Source organism: Anopheles arabiensis, chromosome 3, assembly GCF_016920715.1.
Source record: "Anopheles arabiensis isolate DONGOLA chromosome 3, AaraD3, whole genome shotgun sequence".
Taxonomy (NCBI): domain Eukaryota; kingdom Metazoa; phylum Arthropoda; class Insecta; order Diptera; family Culicidae; genus Anopheles; species Anopheles arabiensis.
Window position 1 is genome coordinate 32,365,244 of NC_053518.1, and position 20,965 is coordinate 32,386,208.

A 20,965-nucleotide genomic window follows, 5' to 3' on the forward strand; every position below is an offset into this window, starting at 1 on the left:
GAGAGACCGTGTGGAGGGAGTATAGAGAAAACAGAATCCCATTTTGGAGTCCGTTGCCAGGGCAAGTTTTATCACTTCCCAACGCGTTTCGGTATTATTTTTTCCTCCATCAGCGGCTTGCTGTGGGGGAGCTTGTTCTACCAGTTTACCAATATGTTCGAAATCTAGGGTAGAGACAACCTTTCGTGGGGACTGTGGGGTGGGAGGACACAAAAGGCTGCCGGGAAAGGCAAAACCTCCTCCTAACGATGTGCGTGCGTTTATTTAAGGATCAGGTGGGATGTGTTCCCCAGGTGTGGATTACAAATCGATATGCCATTCAACATCGGAGGGCAGGGCGCCGTTTTCGCTCTCTCTTTTTTGATTCTCTATTATTTTTGCACAAACCGAAAGCGACATAAACAAGCATTGGGTCGATTGCAAAAGGTTGAAGCCCTTGTGGTTGGTGGGGTGAGTCGTATGTTTGTACCGGCTCCCCTTGGGCGAATGAATAAGAAAATTGATTTTTCTCATTTTTCTCTCCCTTCACTGACACTCTTTTCTACATTTCCTCAAGCGAGTTCAAGTGACTGTTCACAAAAAAATCCTGATGCCTTAAAGATGGTAAGAGAGAAAAGCATCGATTGAAGTAAAAAATTGCATTCATATTTCTTCATTAGTTGTTTTTTTTTACAATTGAAAAGTTCTGAAAGTCTGTTTGCTGAAGGGAATCTAACTTACCTGGAAGTCATTTTTAACTTCTATATTTCTCTCTACTCGTTTCAGGTATGTTTGACGGAAGGCAAATCGCCATGGAATGCATCCTAGACACATAACGGAGATGCAATTTTACAACCACTCAGCTGGCGCATTCGTAAATGAAGTTATCCTTCGCCTTGTAAGTACTTGCAGAGTATGCTTTAGCCTCACCGCCACAGGGACCATTTCAATTTCGCCCAGTAAAAGTTTAATTAAACCACCGTTCTGGCTAGTGGTAGCATGAAGCTGCCCTGAAGAACGCCCTGACTTCTTGATGTCAGTGATAGTTGGTGCAATAATCAGTTAGTGTTTTACCAACCGAGATAAAAAAGGCTCCGGCATGCTTCGCCCAACACTGGGAGGATTGAGTCTGTTGGAAGAGAAAATCGTTTTCCAACTCTTTAGCACCAGGGTTAGTTGTTGGAGCTCATTACGACACTTTCTTCCTCTGGTAGAAAACAGCATTCCGAGTGCTGTTTAATCTGTTACAGAACGATGTTTTAATAAAGTGCACCTAAGGCAGTTGCTAAACGTGCTAACAACGTCAGAGATACATTTTGAATGTTATTTTATTGTATTAACGCTCATTAGTACTGCAAATTGCAGCATATCAGGCGTATTTATTTCCAAAAATTTGTTCTTTTAAGCCTACATGTAGGTAATCGGCATACAGATGGGCTGTCATTTTCGAAAGATGTTTTATTTTGTGAAATTATACTCAGTTCTGCAAAGAAAAATCCAATTGCCTACTTTTAGGCGCTTAACAGATTATAAATACAATTAGTATCGCTTTAATCCCTATGACCTCTTCGGATCACCTTCCCATACTTAAAATCATCATTTAATCAAAACAACTATTTACAAACTCCATCTTTTCCACACTTCCGTATGACCTTCCTCGCGAAACCACTCACAAGATCAACTTCATCCCACAATATGCTTTTGTTAGACAAAACCACAAAAATCGCTTCCTCATGCCAGTGCGAAACAACAAAACCGCTGTCGGTACTGGTGTTGTGTCGAGTGAACGAGTCCTTCCGGAGGCATCATACTTTCATTATCATTGTCCTTTCGCCATACGCCGGAAGGAGCGACACAAGGCCAAACCGCACTTATCATTTGGCCCCGAGTTAATGTGACCCGATCTGCTCGTTTGCTCGTTTCCTTTTCGGCGCGATGGAGCAGGAGGATGCGGTTAGAGCTTTGGCAAACACCACATTGTGTTGTCGTCTGTCAATGACAGGTTCAAATTAAAGCCGTATCACTATTGCCAGCGGCGTTGCGTTGGTATTCGAACCTTCCCCCCCGACGGCAGGGAGGTTTTGTTGGAGAAAATTTCCTCTCAATTTGAAGATGAGATTTTGCGGGGCCGATTTGAAACGTAGAGCTATCAAAGCCACGATCTCTAGGAGTACGCCAGCCTCACATATGTTTATTCCATTGCTCCAAATGAACCATTCGCATAAAGGTGAGATGGTTAAGACAAGTGTCATTTCCATAAAACTTTACACACCACACCATGCCGTACGGTGGAGGTGTAGAGCGATTCCAAGTGAAATTATCCTGGTCACGGCACCGACCCGACGGTCCCAGACGTGCTGCTGACGTGGTGGAATTCGGAATTTATGTTTATGTTAATGCAATTTCACTTCCGCCGAGGATTTAAGCCCGTAGCCAGCTCAGGCAAACTGGCAAAGTGAGCTTATTGGTGAGAAAAGTGTCGTGAGGAGAAAAGGGCAAATCTCACAACGCCTCTCACGCCCGGCAAAGGACGCGAATGGATGGGCCAAAACAAAACTCGCATCAAAACAGCCTCCTCTGCTGGGTGAGCGAAGAAAAGCGCCCGCCGAGACACGCCTGAGAACGGAGAGCACGCGTAGTGAGACAGAAGAGAATGCCGCACCTTGGCCGCGTGTCCTCGCACGGCAGCAGCAGTAGTAGTAGTAAGAAAATGCCGGTTCGGAAATTTTGTGAATGAGCGCTTTGCTGTGCCACGCGAAAAACGTAAGGGAGTTTCTACTGCTTTCACCCTCCGTACAGCTCTCGCCCTATCACCTCCCCGCCCAACACAACGAGAGAGCATCCACAGCCTACTGAAGGCTTCGGTGAGACAGTATCGGTTCGACTGCGCATAGCTTTAGTGCAGCAATGCTCTCTTCTCGTGCGCTCTTTTGCGCGCTCTCTCTCTCGCTACCGAAGAAAAGCGGCGACCACGTTCCACGCTGTCGGGAAAAGCCAACCCCTAGCGAGAAATGAAAATGCACGGACACCTCAGTAGCATTCGGTAGCGCTTTCGCAAAGGATATCGACCACGTGTGGGTGCTAGTCGGTGGCTTGTCGCCGTGTATTCCACACGATCGTTTCGTAGTTTCGCGTGTTCCATCGGTTTCAAGAGGGAGTTTAAGAGGATTTTTTTATATAAATAGTACATACTAGCAAGTTAAAGTGAAAGGTGGAAAAGCAGAGAAAGGTAAATTTATACATGACGAAAGGAAGCACAAAAGCAAATAGATGGCGAAAAAGAAAGTTAAAGATAATTTTTAAACAAAGTTTTTTGGCGGAATAAAGTTTTTCGCCTCCGTGTGGTTCGGGTGTGTATGTGTGTGTGAGAGAGAAAATTGTCATCGACGAGTGACAACGCGACATTGGCGGAAAAATAAGGCTACGGGTGGAGGCAACACAACACAAATGTGGTGGATTTTTTTTGCCAACTTCCTCCTTCTCCTCCACCCAAGCTCCAAGCTGCACAATAAAAGAAAAATACGTGAAAGTACGTGTCTGAAATACGAAACAACGATCCGCTCCCGCGAAGAGTTGCCTTGACCCGACCCGAAGCGCAGTGCCAGGATGATCAAAAAATCGTTATCCAGGCCACATCAACTAGGCCTTTCGGCAAACAAAGTCAGTCACAGAAGTTTCGTGCCGAAACCTTCGCGCGAAAGGTGAAAGAATGTGTGGTGCTTGTGTGTGTGTGAGGGAAGTAGGAAAAAAGTGAGTCAAATTCGAATCCAAGAGGTGAATCACCAGCGTTCATTATGTACACCGGCTGGGTGCTGCCAGGATGAAGGATTACTCATCAGTGCCGTACGTCATCTACCTGTGCAAGAGTGAGAGAACGAGAGAGTGAGAAACGCGAACGCCGGTGCATTACGCCAGTGGATTACGTGATGGAGAAAAATTGTATTGTGTGAAGCTACGGGAACGGGTGAAAAAAATATGATTTATCACAGCCCATCGTAACGAAGTGCAACCTGGAATGAGGATGTAAAGTCGACCGGAATGCATAATAAGCAAGTGTGAATGATGGTTTGTCAAGAGAGAAAGTGGAAAGCGAGAAAGCGGAAAGCGAAATATTCTACTGTACAAGTGCGGCGGAAATTCAACAGCCCCGTTTATTTTTGGGGACAAAAATTTGCATTCCAGAAATGTGTGTGTGTGTTAAATTCCAGTCCCTTTTAAAGGCTCCAACTGAGTTAAATTTCTCTGTTGATGTGCTTTGTACATCCAAAAAAGTGAGCCTATTGTGTGTATAAAGTGCCATGTTTTTGTGTGTGAAAGTACAGCTCGAAATGCCACAAACAGCGTGGGGTAAAGAATTTCTCTCGGCAAACAATCCACAAAACTAAGACATAGAAAGGATATGCTTGAAACTTAGTCTACTCTCGGTAAAATACCAAAACGATGACCAGCAATATTCGGAAGGTTTGGAATCGGTTGGATAGACATTGCTCTGGGTCTGGTTGACGAGTCTTAACTTTATTTAGTGTGGGCAGGCAAATCATGGTGCAAAATGGATACAACCACAACAGATACCCTTTTCAACGCTTCTCTGCCCTTACCTGTCCTGTTTCTGCATGAACAGGCTCTTCGGCTTAAACCTCAAAGCGGTTTTATGCTACGGTTGGGCTTGGAAATGCAATCAAAGCCATCCCAAAACTGCAGCACTTCTTGGGTCTCCCAACAGTGCAATCTATTCGATTGTCTTTTGCAATTGCTGGAAAGTATCTGGGCAATTTAATTATTCCTTAAGACAAACAAGCCTCTTCGTCTTTATCTTGAAAACAGAAGACTTCTAAGAGGTCAAACACACTTGATACGGATACAGTGCCCCATGCCTAAGCGCACGATAACGTAAATGCTGCAAGTAATGATGATGCTTCTCCGATTTGTCCGACTCGTGAGACGCATTAAACTTTATGTTGATCTCCAGTGGATTTGCTTGCACGGGACAGAGGTTTTGATGCAGAGTTAGTGTTGCATATGAAGCGGGTTAATTTACCGCATGCTGATGTGAGTGAGTGGTGTGAGATGCACAGAGCACACGACACACAGAGCTGATCAGTTAAAATAAACGAGGGACATTTGTAAGATACAGCGTGTCGTTTGTGAGCGTGTGATAGGACAGGTTCAGGAGCGGCCAAACGGAGAAACAGTTTCACTGTCTGATCGGTGGAATTGCTTTCTCGTAATGGTGTAGCTTACGAAATCCTTTGCTATGAGGGCTAAACAAGGTGTTAAGAGTATGAATTTGTAATTCAAATTGCATAGTTTTAGGCGATTTCGTTCCTCAAAAGCCTGTATTTAGACAGAGCCATAGACATTATCCTCTTTTTAAGAGCTTATTAGTAGATGTCTTCTAAAGACGTGTCAACTGGGGCGTGTGTTTGAGCTTCGTCTGGATGCTGACTGTTTGCTTTGTAAACTTCAAATCTTTGGCTGCTGTTTTTGGATGCATTTGCAAGACTCACCAAAACTTTACTTAAACGTCCAAACCACCTTCAAATTGGAGGTCTTGTCTGCTCAGTTGTTGCTCTGGACGGAGCAGTTACTTCTTGGAAAAGTTATATCCTCAACACATCACACTCACACCCAAAACACTTCAACTGTTTTGTTTTCCTGCACAACAAGCACTCGCTCGCTCCTCGCCCAAATAACCCTTCCCGTTCACGGGTGTAACAGTTCCCATAAATAAAACCCCCCTTAAACAGGGCACGGGGAAAAGGGCATAAAATCGCAATCACACAACTCATCACAAGCTATCTTAATTACAGTTTTGTTTGTGAAAGTTTTCACGAGTCCGAGGATTGCGTCGTTTCTCTTCCGCTTTACTTCCTGTAGCTTCCCCCGCACCATCATTACCATCGAACACACATTGAAGACGTCCCGTATCGCATTTCTCTTGAGTACAATAAATTTCTCAAAATTTGGTGTTTAGCATTCGGTCAACAAGTTTGCGTTTTTGGCGCATGTTTTCGGGCAGGAAAACTTTCACCAGTGAATGCTCCATTGTCCCTCTTCTGGTGACGCAGGGTGCTCGTTGAATAGTGTGTAATCATTTCGTTCGTTGCCGTTCTGCGCTGTTATCGCTTGGAGGGAAGGAAATAAAGTTTTTGTTAGCACTTGCTTTTCGGTTCCTTTTCTTCCGACTTCTTCTCAGCGAATTGTAGCCTTTAACTTTAACTTTTGTAGAGAAGAAACTTGTACAAGTCCGTTGAAAACGCCGGAAAACAGCCCTTTCATGCTTCACTGATGTCGAGCGGCAAGACGAAGGCAAAGGATGATGACACGTGATCAGTGAATGTAAATCGAAGTAAAACAAAAGAACTAACACGGAAATGAAAAAAGGGGCCCCGATTGTGTCAAGGGTACGATGGACGGCAATTTAGCTACCAGGAAATGGGGTCTATGCCTGGACGCTTGGGCCCGTAGAGTTTGTTCCGGATTCCGTCTGTTTTCCGTCGTTACGGATGCGGAGAAAAATGCTAATCCCGTACGTGGCTGACATTCGCAATGATGGCGACGCTGTGGTTTGGCGCTATAATCAACGCATGGTGCTTTCCTTTTTGTTTCGTCGTTGTTGGGTTGGGAGTTTGTGGAACAAAAACCTAATTCCAACGCATTCCGACGCTGTCCAGTTTCGTATCTGAGAGAGCGGCTCATCTGAGACGTTCGTCACGGTGGGCATAAAAAGAGTCATTTGTTCTCAGTTGCGTTCCTATTTTTGGGGAGCAAATGTTTGTGGTTGCTTGCGTGTGTGAGTGATAGGAAGACACAAAGATTTAGTGTTAGTGATTGCAATGAAAATTTTGACGAAAAAGCTGTGAAACTTGTTAACAAGACCTTAAAAGAGTATATTTGCCCAACAAATTGCATAATTTTAGGCGTTTTGAGATATTTTTTCTTTAACAAAGATTTGTATGCCTTTCATCGGTTCAATAGCAGCTTATTTCTACCCACAAACAAGGCAAACTCCAGCTCCTCATGATTTGTAAAACTCGCTCCACCTCACACGATGTTGGAAGAAGTTTTGATGCGTCCTGCAAACAGCAGCCAATTTTCCACCTCACGAACAAACCAGAAGAAAAGGAAAACACAATCAAAGATCTGTGGAAAGGATCTTTTTGGGGCTCTTCCGGTCCAACGATGACAACAATATAATTTTCCACTTCTCTGCACCGGGCCTTCTCGGGAGTCTAGCTTGCGCTTTCCGCGAAATCCTTTTCCACTGGGATAAGCTGATTAATGATGACCCAAAAAAGAGAACACAAACACTTATCGCCAATACATAGAACAAACCCGGGGGAGCTGCAATTTTATGATGCCTTCGATCACATTATTTCTCACTTTCAACGCACCGCCACCGTTTGGCTGTCGATTAGGAACGAACTGGAACACCGGTACGAAGGGTGCTGTGTGCAAAATACTTTCACTTTTACGCTTTCCCTTTCAACACGGAGCAAGGCGGCTCCATGGCGAAAGCGGGACTTGCTCTTTGTGAGGGAAGGTTGATGGCGAAATTATGATGGCAAGTTTATCGCACGTCCTGTGTGTCGTGTTGCCACTGCTACTACTGCTGGAGCATAGTGAAGGAAAAATCGATGTACGTGCCATTTAGGATGTTTGGTGTCAGGGAGGAGAGCGTCGAGTGACTCGATTTCGTGTGGAGCTTTGTCGGTCCAAATGGGGAACACACTGCCCGAGCAAAGGTTTTCCTATGTGGTGGCACTCCCCCGGAAGCAGGAAGGATTGTGTATCGCTCGGGCTGCCAAATAGATGGTGAAAAAGGCGAAGAATAAATAACGAAATTTTACGAGAATTGACAGGACATCGTGGTGGGGTGTAGGATTAGGAGTAAATGGGATGTGTTGGAGGTGTGTGTGTATGGAGCTATCTAGTTTTACGACGAGAATGTTACAAAACCGTGCTACCTTGGTATTGCTTCGATTTCAACGCTGTATGGGGAATTTTCAAAAGTACATGCTTCTTCAGGAAGAATCTGTTTAGGTTCCAAGGTCCATCAGCACGGTACTAGATCGCCCGAAAAGGACCAGTATGCTTGTGGTTTACCCACCACAAAGAGAGCGATGTGACTTATCTCGATGGATGGAATAAGGCCCGAGACGTCCGGCAGTTCATCCGCGCGCAGTTTTACGACTTTGTTTGGTCGGCCCCATCGAGTCAGGCCCTCCAGGGAATTGGTGGTGACCACTAAAGGGCCTTCCCAGCGCACGGGAATCGAACGCTTTGGTTTACTGTTATGGGCGAGCTAAATTGGCATCTCAAAGGATCATTTATTCCGTGGCAATTGTCTGGTCGGATGGAGTCGATCGCTTTTTCGTTGGACACGTGTACCACCTAGCTGGCTATCCGGTCGGTAAGAAACAACGACCAACAACCGTGGCTGTTCCCTGACAGTCAATATCGACCTATCGAGATGGTTCAATAAATAACCTTACCGGTTTGTGCGGTTTCCACCGTTCAGGGTATAAATTACGCCAAAATGGGCTTCTTTTGGTAGGTGTTTGAGGTCGTGTAGAATTCGGGTGTTATTTAAGCACCGAAATTCTTCATTAATCGAACGCCAATGCACGCTGCAGCAATGTTGGAGTGTTGGATTTGAATATCCTATCGGCAATCCATAAATTACCCAAACCCGAATCGAACGGAACGGAGACGGGTCGTAAATTTATTGAATTAATTTTACGACTCCTGCTACTGCCGCGCTGCCTGAGACTTCAGAAGACTTCCGGAAGAAAATGCAAAAATCTCGGCAATGCTCCAGCCAAAATCTGCTGGGGAGTTTCCTCAATACCGCAATCAAATCCCTTATCACCGAGCCCCACATTTGGTTGAGGTCAATTTATACTATCGGGCACAATATTGGGCGTTGGATTTGGGGCTTTGGAAATTGAACCAATGCAATATTACGTTCAAACACTCTATGAACACCCAATCAGACGAGACACATTCGATGGTAACTTTCAATTTCCATGATAAAAACAACAGCCAGCAAAATACTGTCACTCAGACTTAGCTCAGGATCGTAAAGGTCGGGCCCACCATAAATATTCATCAGCTGACAGGCAGCTGAACGCTCACTTCAAAGAGAGAGAGAGAGAGAGTGACAGAAAGTGCCACCAAGACTTGCATGTTTCGCTTGGCAAAAAAGTCAATAAATAACGATGCACGACAGAGATAAATGAAATCCTTGCTCTCCCGTGTGTGTGTGTCAACTTTTCCGTACGATACAACTCGTCCTTTTCGAAAGCCTTCAGGCGGGCTTGGATTCGCCGCGATGGGCAATTCATCACCACACTCCTTAACCTACTTTTAAGCGGGGATTTGTTTTGATCTGAGATTTGTGCAGAAAAACAGAGAGAAAGTGAGAGAGCAAGAAAAAAGTTCACCAAACGACCATTTGTAATTACCCAGGCTCTTGTCGGGCGAACGATATCTGGCCCTGATCGGTGTGGAACAACACGCCTCCCGGGCAGTCAAATGTTTACTCACGCATCATCAAACATATTCGGGATTCGGTCGGTCGTGGTTGCTCTGACCCATTTCTCACTACCAAAAAGGGAAGTGTACAGCTAGCCATCCCCATACTAGCCATTAGGTTACCTTCCGTTTCGGTTTGGTGATTTTAGCTTGATCCCTAATATTTCATCCAACGCGGCTTAGTAAAAGCAACGAAATCTCCAATTCCTGTTGCTAAATCCTGGGATGGAAATTTTCGCTTCCCACTCTTCGAATCCGTCTCGCTTGATTCGTGTTTTTTAGTTCCATTCGCTAGCTTCCGGCGGTACAAGGAAAAACGGGGCTCAGATCATACGGGTCCTGTCCGTTTTTATCCTCCCGTTAAAACACACAGCTTTTTATCCTCCCAGCGACTGTCCCAGCGGCTGTTGTTGTTGCTGACGGTGTGTCTCGCTAAATTGGGATTGTGAGCATTGTTTTTAGCGCCGAACCAATTAATTAGAGGAATTATTTGGAAATGAAATTAAAATTTAAACATCCTCCCCCGGGGGGCCGTATTCTGGGCTTTTCAATTTCAAAAGCGTTGTCTTTCCTTTTTTGTGAGGAAGCGGTGGAGCACTGTACAGTTGGGCAAATAGAATTACTCACAGGATCAAACGGGCATTGAAATGAGTCGTCTTTTTTTTTAGTTTTGGGCAAGTTATGACAACTGCTTGGCATGATTTCTACGAAAAATTCCACAAAAAAGTAGTAATACCTTTTACAATCATTTATCCAGGCACTTGAAAGGGAAAATGTAGAAACAAAACGAGCTATCGTTTTTGTCGATTTTATTCACCTTTTTGGAATCGATTTTTATCTCTTTCTCTTTGCCCCGGTTGAAGAGTGGCACTCGGGAAGAGAAATATGAAGTCCCTTTTGACCGTTCAACACGTCCGAAGAGTACTTAATCCCCCTCGCGTTTTTGGAAAGCACTTTTGCAGACATACACTCACCAAAGAGCACACACTCACTCGAAAGTGCAAGCGTGTGGAGTCTTCATGCACTTAGCCCGTGTACATTGGACTAGCTGGGAATGGTGTAATCCTGCGTTTGTTACATCATGCGAAAACGGGAGTGTGAGCGAGGAAGAGATTCATTGCCGTGTCAGTCATCGAATCGATGCCAGTAGCCAGACGACAAATGGATGGAGTTTTGGGACACAGAAAAAAATACTGTCCCACCCATATATCTGGTGCTGGTGGGTCCTTCCATGCAGGACAAATGTCCTTTCTCCCCCTTCTGAAAAAACGAATGTCTGTCGTGTATGTGTATGTCCATGCAACAGGGAGCGTACGTCCACTCTCAATTATGGAGATCATAACGATTCATATCTATATCCCCTCCTGTGCTCGTAAGCTGGTAGATATCCTTCCAAAAGTGGGAATGGAGCCAAAGATGAAAACGGCCACCCAGCCGCTGAGCCGGTTTAATGGAGGGGAGATGTAGCGCAAAAAATCACGACTCCGCCAAAACGGGGAGGGGTCTTTGTAGCAGCAGTCCTGCTTTCATTTGTCATTTAATACAATTAATAAATCACTCGTCCGGCACTGATCCCATTTGCCGGTGCTGGGGCTGTGGCATCATTTCGGTGACCCAATCGTCATCTGATGAGGGCTTCATGTCATGATTACGATGGAGAGGTTGTTTTTTACCCCCGGATTTGTTTTATATGATGTAGTGCGATGGAGGAGATGAAGTAGTAGACATTCCGGTGGGAACTTTGGGATTGAGAGTTTTTAAGAGCCTGCACTTCAGTAAAACCTCACAGTGGGATTTTGGAGGAAGTTCTAGCCCCAAATGGATCCATGGGAAGTTTCAGTTCAATGAAGGGAATTTTCAGAGAGGAAACTGTGTGTTACTCGATGAAGATTTGTTAAATGACACATTCAAGAAAGGATACATTATGGCCCATACTCAATCTTGCTCCATTAAACAAATGGGATTGTTGATGGCTTTATAAATGGCTTTCAAATGAGTTGATGATGGAAAGCTATTTTTCTTTCGTTTAGAACATAGTTTATGCTTTATTAAAATTTATTAAAAACGACCTAGAAAACTGCCAATTTTTTTTAATAGCCTAAAGGTATGCAATTAATTGTAGAGGAAACGCCTAAAGTTATGCTCTGAGGACAAAAAACGCCTAAAATTATGCAAAAGCCATTGCAATTCCGCATTTTTGTAGCTTGATTATGAGGTTTTTTACATGAGCGTATGTAGATGACTCAATTATGAAAAGTTTGACCGAAAACATTATGCGCTCACCAAAAACACCATGTTGTACAATTAGCTGAAAACTTTCGACATCTTCATGTCACACAAGTTACGGCTTTTGTTGTAAATTTCATCACAAAACTACCAGTGACGAGCTTGGGGCATCGCAACCGAACATCATATGCAGGGGTTTTCATACATCGTCCGTTCCTTTTGGAACTTTGCCGTCCATGTGTAATGTCCAGGACCATTCCCTAGTGGAACGTATGTTCCCTTTCCCGCATGTCACACGGGAGAGCTACGATCCCATCTAAGAGGAAGGGACAAAAAGGGTTTCCCTGGGAGTCTCCCACTCAGTCGCAACCTCAAAATAAACGCATTGCGGCGCGATGGCACAGCAGCAGCATGGGTGGCAAAAATCAGACTGTAATTCTTCCACGCGGAAAACGAACGCCGCTCGAGCCTTCTCCATTCATATTCATTCTTGCCGAGGTGGAGCGGGCGCGTGCTGTGTACCGTTGGGCAAATAACATTCACACACGGCAAGGCCTTTCCAGTTTCGTGTTCTACTGGAGGTTGATGAAGTTCCCGGAAAAAGGGAACGCAGGGCATTGTCCTCTCTTTATGGTTGGAACGCAGCCTACTGTGTGTGTGTGTGTGTGTGTGTCTGAGGTGAAGCTGAGAAACGGAAGGGAGTCTGCCATTGTTTTATGAGTCTGCAAACCCCGGGCCATTGCTTCACCAAACGGGGGTGGCAGGAACTAACGAAGCGCAAGACGAAGGACTGCTTCCGTGAAGGTGTATGTGTGAGTAAAAAGTGTGAAAAACCTTTTACGGAGCAGCGTCAAAAGAAAAAGAACGCTGGCAATAAGAATATTTGCATGGTAAACATTTCACCATCACCAAAGGGAACCGGTTTCCCTTGCTAAACGGAAGTTACTGAGGAAAGCTCTTGCGAGGAATGGGGGAAGGACTGGTTGGGGAGAACAACAGGGAGAGAGAAAACACTCCCCCTCCCCCCTACTTTGAACTATGGTCAGATGGAAGTTTATTTGCCTATGGCTTTGTTGGAGAACGCCATAGGCTCGAACGTCCTTTGCTGGCGTGTTTTCATAAATTTTCATTTCCGCCCAAAAGCGATGGTTTGGAAGGCTGGAAAAGCGTTGCTGCTTTTGGTAGAAGCAGGCCTAGAGACGATGCGTAAGCACGTGGAACACACACACAAACACTCACTTACACAAAGTCAATTTGTTTGGGGAAAAAACTGGGCACTTTGCTTCCTATTTCCCGCTCCCGTTTCACTTCCCGGAACGTGGAACCGGAAAGGTGCCGATGATACCGCTGTACCAAGGTACAGAGGTGAGGTTGGCAGGCAAGGCCATTCGGACGCAGAAAACACGGTGTGAGTTTTTGCAATTAACTCAAGTACTTTATCCATGATTCATGGAGGTGCTTTTCATCATCGAAATATGCTTCCACCTCCCCCGTTAGGGTTTCCGACGTGGCGGGAGCTAAATTACACCGCGCACAAGAAACCGTGACCGCCCCATCTCGTCAGCTCGTCTTTCGATGTGTAAGGTAAACCTTTGCTGCTGTGTAGTGTAATTAAATCAATTTTCGCAGCGTAAAGGAAAGCGGTAAGAGGTTGGTAGTGTTTCGTCTTGAAAGCGTCGCTCTGCCTGGTCGTATTAATTACAGGAGCCAAGGGGAGAGAAAAGTGTTTTCCATCCCGTTCGAGTTGCGCTCCATTTTACCGAAGGGCTATAATCCTTTTTCTTTCATACACACTCACACATAAACATGCATGTACTTGCCAGGAGCTGTACAAATTACTTTAAATGTCCTAAGACGGATTATCCGTCTGTCCGTTAAAGGCGGCGGTTTACTACAACGCCGGTGAAAGGGCTTTGGAAAGGTTCAGGTTCAAGAGCGCCGAATGAAATGGTTGGTTTGTTGGTGTTTTTGGCACGTAATGTTCTTAGGTGGGCTAAAGAGAATAGAGCGAGGGGTTGTTGCTACACTCTTTGTCCACATGCTGCGGTTTCTTAAGGGCGCGAAATGTTTTACCTTGTCCTTGTACTAGGACACACACGACGCTTCGTGGAAGCTGCGGTTACACGTTCACGGTGCTCACAGCAACAACAACCTTTTTCCCCAGCCGAAGCCGAAGTGTAAAGGTTTATTTATGTCCCATGTGTAATTTAAACGTACGGGGAAAAAGGTGTAAGCATTCCTTTGCTTTCGGTGCGATTGGCCGCCACGTTTTGTGATTATCTTGGATGGTGGGAATTGCACTATGCAAGGAATTTATACTTCCAAGAAACCACAACGAGGACTTTCGGTGGGGAAGGTTTTGATGTTGACTCTTTGGTCCTGGATTATACTCCGGGTTACGGGTATCTTTTCGCGGTTTCTCAACTGACTAACACACAAACACTGTTTAAACATTCACAGTCAAGACTGATAAGGGTTCGGTAGGCCTCACATCGTCCTCGGAACCATTACCTTTGCATTTGGAAAAAAGATTCGTTTGCCTACTACCTCCATTACCGTTATCGAGTTCGAGGTACCGAAAACGACTTTCACTTTCACAACCTTCTTCGAACGTGAGTCCAAACCTGGTCTGCCACTCTCTAATTGCACAAGACATTTAAAAGGAATTAAAATACGCCAACGTATGACACTGGATGTTCCTTATCTTGGTTTCTGCCTTCTTTCCAACTTCCGAGTATGTGGAAGGATTTTCTTTCAATTTTCTTGCTGTCTGAACGGCGGCAGATAACCTTCCCCAACTTCTGCACGGTCACATCACGGTGATTTATTGTGGTTGGTGGTGTGTTGTTGGTGTTGGGAGCAATCGTTTGTTGAAAGACGGCTGTGTGTGTATGACGCTCTACCCACCAGACTCTTTGTAGAGTGTGAATAAACTTTAAACAGGTCTATTTTGTACCAAAGGTTGCATACCTTTGGGCGCAAATGTATCACCCGTAGATAGAAGAGTAAAACAAGCTCTTTAGCTTCTTGTATGGGAATCAGCAAGGGTTTATAGCAAGGCTTATGGTTTCTGTAATCAAAGACATTCATTGGGTATTCTTGCAGCATAAAGGCTAGCGTGATGCCACCGCAGCAGGACCAGGCTTTGTTTGTCCACAAGAGGCTATGCAAATATTTATCATCCAATGGATAGAGAGTCTTCCACGCCATTCTGATTGATTACAAATCAAAGGATGAGGATTAGATAATTAATCAGTATCGTATGGAGAGGTACTCGAGCGTTTCAAGCTTCAAGAGCCTATGATGTTTCTATTCACAGTGATGAATAATAGTTATAATGATAGGAAGGGTTCAAGAATGTATAACGTCTGCATAGGTAATTCTCATTTAAACCACACGTTTGAAGCTTTGTTTTAATCCACAAACTCCCAACACCATACAGACCAAAAAAAAAAAACAAATTCACTCCATATCCTTCAGTTTATTCCTGGACCTCTTCTCACCAACTACAAATTCCATTCACACACCAGCGCATAGCTCATGCGGAGAAGCATTTTCTGCATCATTGCGCCCTTCTCTCAGCTCCGCTTGCGCTCGGTTCATTTTCCAATGCGACAAATTCCACGTTCGTGCCGTAAAAATAACATTACACCATCCGCCCTCTATCTCAATTACACTCGAGCTGCTTCCATTTGCAATCAAAGCCCGGAGCATCCAAATTTGAACGCTTCAAGCAAAACAGCGGCATTCCAAATTTCATGTCCGGATGAGTTGAAGCAAAAGGGAGAAAAGAGTTTTTCAACCGGGCCCAGCGTTTTGTGTTGCAGCCGAACGGGGCAAAACAGAAACGATTGGATAATCTGCAACGATAAACGTAAAATCGCTTGTCCGAAAGAATCCAACGATAAGGACAACACACACCGGGTAGGAAAGGCGATGCGCCTCCGGGCTTCCGGAACGGGGGAAAGAAAAGCCCTGAGCGTCTTATTTAAAATTCAACCGACCGTACCCAAATCCAACCCGAACTCCGACTTTTGATGGGAAGCGTTTTTCTTCAAGAAGTGCAAGATAACTTGTCTGTCGTGCGAGTCGAGTGGCCATCAAATCTCATATCCTTTCTAGTGTTGTGTGTGTGTTTGTGTTTGGCTTGCCGTAAGTGGATGATTTCGATTTGAGTGGCTTTTGACCGAGAGTGAAAGTGAAAAGAAAGCAAACTTCTTCAAAAAACATCAAAGCAACGTATTTTTCTAAAGTAGGCGCTGAGTTGTCGGTGTGATGTTGGATTGGAGTGTTGATGTTTGGATGTGCAGTGATGTTCCAATTCCCTTCAAAGTAGGCCTGTCAGTGGTTGTGTTTGTGGCTTTGAAGACGTGTTAGGATCTTCCAATATTGGAGCTGTTTTAAATCCGAAGAAAGCAAATAATTTGAGTGATATACTATCTCGTGCCCTAACCTTTCAAGGTGTTCGTATTTTAGCTCTTTTTGTGAAATCATTTTAAAACCTGTAGCAAGTGTTTGTGCGTACCCAAACGGTGAGATGTGTAGTTCGGTGCGTCGCTGCCATCAAGCACCGGCCAGATGATAGCGAACGAGAGCGCTAGAGCGAACGCACCACCATCGGCCGGCGACTGTACCGGTGGTGTCCCACGGGAGTCGTCGTCATCGTCGTGCCCGGGCGCTGCTGAAATCAACACGGGAACGGTCAAGCGACGACCGACCTCACTAGAGGCGAAGGAGAAAACACCCTCACCGACCGGTGCACATCAGAGGGGAATAGAAATTGAAGTTTCCTCCAACACAAAAGAAAACATCGAACAGCAGCAGCAGCAAGATGAAAAGCATCCTGACCAGGGGATCAACCAGAGTAGTGCGAATGATTCGTCCTGCGTGGTGCGGCGCGAGGGTTCGAAAAAATCTCCCGACCGTCCGCCAAGCGCGGAGGCAATCAAATCTTCCTCCCCTTCCACACATGCCCAGCAAACGAGCGTTGATAGGAGAAAAGTGCTGAACGAATCGAAGATACCCGCTACCAAGACGACACGGTTGGACGAGCGGTTAAAGTCCAAACTCAAACCGCCGACCGCTCTACAAAGGGCATCGAATTTAACGTCTTCCAAGGGTGATGTGAAAGGTTGTTCCCCTGGGGTGATGAAGAGCAGCACAGGGGTGAGCGTTGGGCAGAGGGAGAAGAAGGTAAGCTCTCCTCCTAGCTCGTCCGAACCGACGAGTGCGGGACGTTCAGCGAAGAAAGTTTCCTTCATACCGAACCTGTCGATGAGTGCCGCGACGGTCACGACACCTGGTGGCAACGTTCGCACCAGCGCTGTCAAAACGATTCTACGCACTCGAGCACAACAGCAGCAGCAGCAACAGCAATCACAGCAGCAAGACAGTACCGTTGAGTACAAAGAACTGTACCGCGATTACCCACTGCCCTTACCGCCCTATCGTGATCCACCACCGGCACCGCCGGCGTCCACCAACATAGGAACCATTGGGAAGCAACGGCCGGAAACGAAACAGATATACGACGAACAGCAACAACAGCAACAGCAACCTGAACCACCCACCAAAAATGAAGATGTCAGCACGGCCGTTCGCTCCAAGCTGAAGGGCTTCGGATTAGGTAAGCTGATATCGTCCCACACCGGGCAGGAGCGGCGAAACACTAACAATTACGTCACCTTGCCCCCGTCACCGAAAGCGACACCGAAAACAATGTCTTCCAAGGGAGCGTGTGTGGGGGGTGACCTGCCAGCAATTCCTCAGGTTACTTCAGTACCGACGGCAGGAGCAGGTTCACTCCCAACAGCATCTGGTGGACAGGAAAAAGCATGTCAACGCTCTCCAGACGATATCCTCTCCAAGCCGGAGTTTAGTTCCTCACTGTTTAAGAACCTTCCGGTGCGCCAGAAGAAGGGCACAGTACCACATCTGGAGAACTACTGTCTGTTTGACCCGTCGGTGGACTTCTTCAACGAGAAGGAACACAAAATGCGCGCCATCCCAGAGGCGGTGGAACTAGCCGATCAGGTCCTGTATCAGGATCATCTCATCTACGACGCGGTGGTGGATCGAGACTCGGACAATTACTTCACGATCGAGCCGGAATCGTTGGAGATTGAGGTGAAGAATAGGTTGTCCCTGGAAAAGGTGGAGGAAAAGATCGATGAGATCTTCAACAAAACGCGCACCGCTTCGTCGTCTTCCACGAGCTCCACAAGCGGATCGAGCCCGGACTATCCGTCCATGTTTAACTCGGTCATAGAAACGCCGTCCTCAAACCTGGAGTCCACGGATGAGAGTGATTACGGGTTTCGGAATCGTTTGATGGAGAATTTGAAGGTGCTGGTGCCGAAGTCCATTTCGGGCTCGATTCCGGACGAGAATGCCGAGGTGCAGGAAATACCGGACGAGGAGGCAGAATTGGTTGAAGATGCTACGGTTGCACCCTCTTCATCTTCCGACTATTACGGTGTAGTGTTGAAAGCAGGTCCTGCCGCCGCCGCCGCCGCCTCACGGCTTGAGCGAGTTCATCAGCAGCAATCAGTGTCGCTGCCGAACTCTCCCCTCATTCAACACCGCTTTCAACAACAACAGCAACAGCAGCAGGCGATTAAGCAGCAACGAAAATGTGATGAATCATCATCGTCCTCGTCCTCTGCAACCACTTCTCCTCCCATCACTTCCAGTGAAGGAACAACCCAACCAGGAGCAACACTTCTCCGACAGAACACCTTCACGTGCTCCGGCAGCACGGTAACGCTTGTTGGAGAAAGCACCACGCAAGCCCAAGGGACACCGAAGGCAATCAACGCCTCGTCCTCTACTACCTCCACCGCCACCACCGAGCAGGACAAGATGTCCGTTCAGAAGGTGACAAAAATAAAATCCGTTACGAGTGTGCTCGGTGGCAACCACCAGGTTGGGAAGGTTGCTAATTTTCTTCCCCTGCTCCGCAGCACCTTTGCGCTGGATCCGCTCAAGTCCAGCTTTTCGCTGCCCCAGCTTCCGACGGGAGGTGGTCCAACGGGTCGTGCTAGTTCCGGTGGTAGTAGCGCTACCGGAGCTATCAGCAAGGTGCAATCGCAGGCGACAGCGCCTCACCAGCCGCGGAATGGTTCGCTTGATTCGACGCCGTTGTTTAACCGTTTGCGGAAACGGGAACGGCCGCTGTCGAACCATAGTGATGCCGATAGTGGGTTTCTGTCTCCTGCCACACCGCCCGACTCGAACGGAGCGTCCATCCTGGCAGCCTGCGATGAGGTGATGGATCAGGCAGCACAAGGCGCCGGCACAGCACAGCAATCAACGTCCGATGCGGTCGTCCTGGAGCAGTGCGACAGCATTCAGGAGCTTATACAGGTAAATGCTTCAATTCATTTAAAATAATTCCACTCGTTCTGGGTAAATGATTCATATGGTGGGGCCGCCGGGAAGTAGTGAATGATAAATGTTTGGGATGAATGTCAGAGAAATTCGAAGATTTGAAATTCAAATTGCACAACAAGTTTGTTGCTTATTTCGAGCACTTTAAACAATCTCTCGACTGCATAACATTATTCTGCAGGAACTTCTGTATGTCAATATAAACCAGGGAAAAGTGAAATTCATCCTTGTTTTCCCCAGTTTTCCGACCAATTTCATTTCTCCTTTGGTACAAGCGTAGGGAACTCCACGTCCACGGTATAGACAATTTCAATAATAAATAGAAGGCTGGAAGGAAAATGCATATTAGCAATTCACCCTTCGTATTGCTCATAAATTTGGCAGTGTCTGTGACGAGTCGGATTTCAGCCTTTCAGATGTACGCACCGTTTGTAGATCCTTGGGGGACCCCTTTGGCTGCAACTAGCTCCGAGCACCAGCGTGAGTCTCCGTGGCTGGGGGATTGCAGAAGATCCAATGAAATAAAAATCGCTTCCGGTGGCATGAAATTGCTGCTCCGGTAATTAAGGCTCCAAAATTGGCTTCATCTCCATTTTTTTTTTCGACACATTCTGCCGACCGATTTTCTTCGAGCAGGAACACCGCAGATTGGACGCCAAAACGTCCCCCAAGCGACGAACCCAACGAGATGGATGTAAATTCAGCTCACTCCACTCTCCCCTTGGGCATATTTTAACTGCACTGACTAATTTGTTCGCTATGATGGAACGATGTATGTTTGTGAGCTGTCTGTCGATTGCTGTAGAGAGCAGGATGTGAATCTTCCCGTGCTCCTGGGCATTGGAATCTTCAAAACGGCGGAGCAAACATCATTTAAATATAGGTAGTAGAAAAATGTAAATTTCTCATAAATTTTGCGTTTCAATTACAAGTTAATTATGGAGACGCCGAGACTAAACGATTGAAATGTTGCCGTCCCAAAACTAGGCGCTGTCCCGCTCGGCCCGCGCTTCGAAACGGTTCGTTGGCTAATGCGAGCAATCGACCGTGTAGGGCTGAGCGAGTGCTAATTTGAATTTATTTCCATAATTTCCGCAAACGGAACATTTGGAGAGGCTCGCTCTACCTCCAGAAGTGGTCACTCTGTGAAGTGGTACTCTACTGGGGGCCTGACGGAAGAAAGGAGTTGAAGTGGACGTTGTTGTGATTAGATTTCGATACAATTATGGCTCGCCCTAGTGGAACACATTTTGGCGGGGGTTCTGCTTCTCCGGAGACGAGTAATCAATTAGACGACAACAACACCGTGTGCTGATCGTTAGATTGATAATTGATTCGATACCAATTTGCTGCTGCTGCTTGGTTGTTGGAATAGTTTACATGCCACAAGCACAAGAATGTTCCGACTCACTTACTGCTGAAGAGCTTTACTGCCAACGCTGGTAGGGAATGTGTGGTCGTTTCCACCATCAGAACATGTCTATTGGATGTCCGAAAGACGACTCCAACTTCGGGGGGATCGGTTTCCGATGGGTTCGAGCAGCAATAATCGTAAATAGTAATCATTATTAGCTATTAAATACAAACCCAAGGTGGAAAGGTACAGCCAATTCGTGGTTTCTTGTTAGAATATGCTGTGTATGCTCGTTTGTAGGCAGTTGGTTCAGAGTTGGTGGGAGTTCGGGAAACAGTTGTTTGTGGTAAGTTTTCCCCAAAAGTGAGAATCATTCAACTAGAATCGGATTGTTTTTGTACGCTCACTTTCTTATTTGGATCCAATCGACACGCAGTGTGGAAGAAAGTTTTTCAAAAGCAAGGGAGAAAAAGTTCCTAT

The 20,965-nt window shown here is 46.1% G+C and overlaps 1 protein-coding gene across 7 annotated transcripts in view; it reads left to right on the top strand.

Annotated features, from left to right (window-relative positions):
- LOC120904793 (protein sickie) overlaps positions 1-20,965 on the top strand; it is a 347,597-nt gene that overhangs the window by 113,633 nt on the left and 212,999 nt on the right. For 3 of the 7 annotated variants that reach the window (XM_040315136.1, XM_040315137.1, XM_040315138.1), the window contains exon 1: positions 16,080-19,107. The exons of 2 other annotated variants lie outside the window; for them this stretch is intronic. In XM_040315136.1, the coding sequence (XP_040171070.1) occupies positions 16,321-19,107 (2,787 nt within the window). In that variant the 5' untranslated portion in view covers positions 16,080-16,320. Of the gene's footprint in view, positions 1-16,079; positions 19,108-20,965 lie in introns of those variants that run through there. 2 more of the 7 variants (XM_040315139.1, XM_040315140.1) reach the window with 1 other exon arrangement.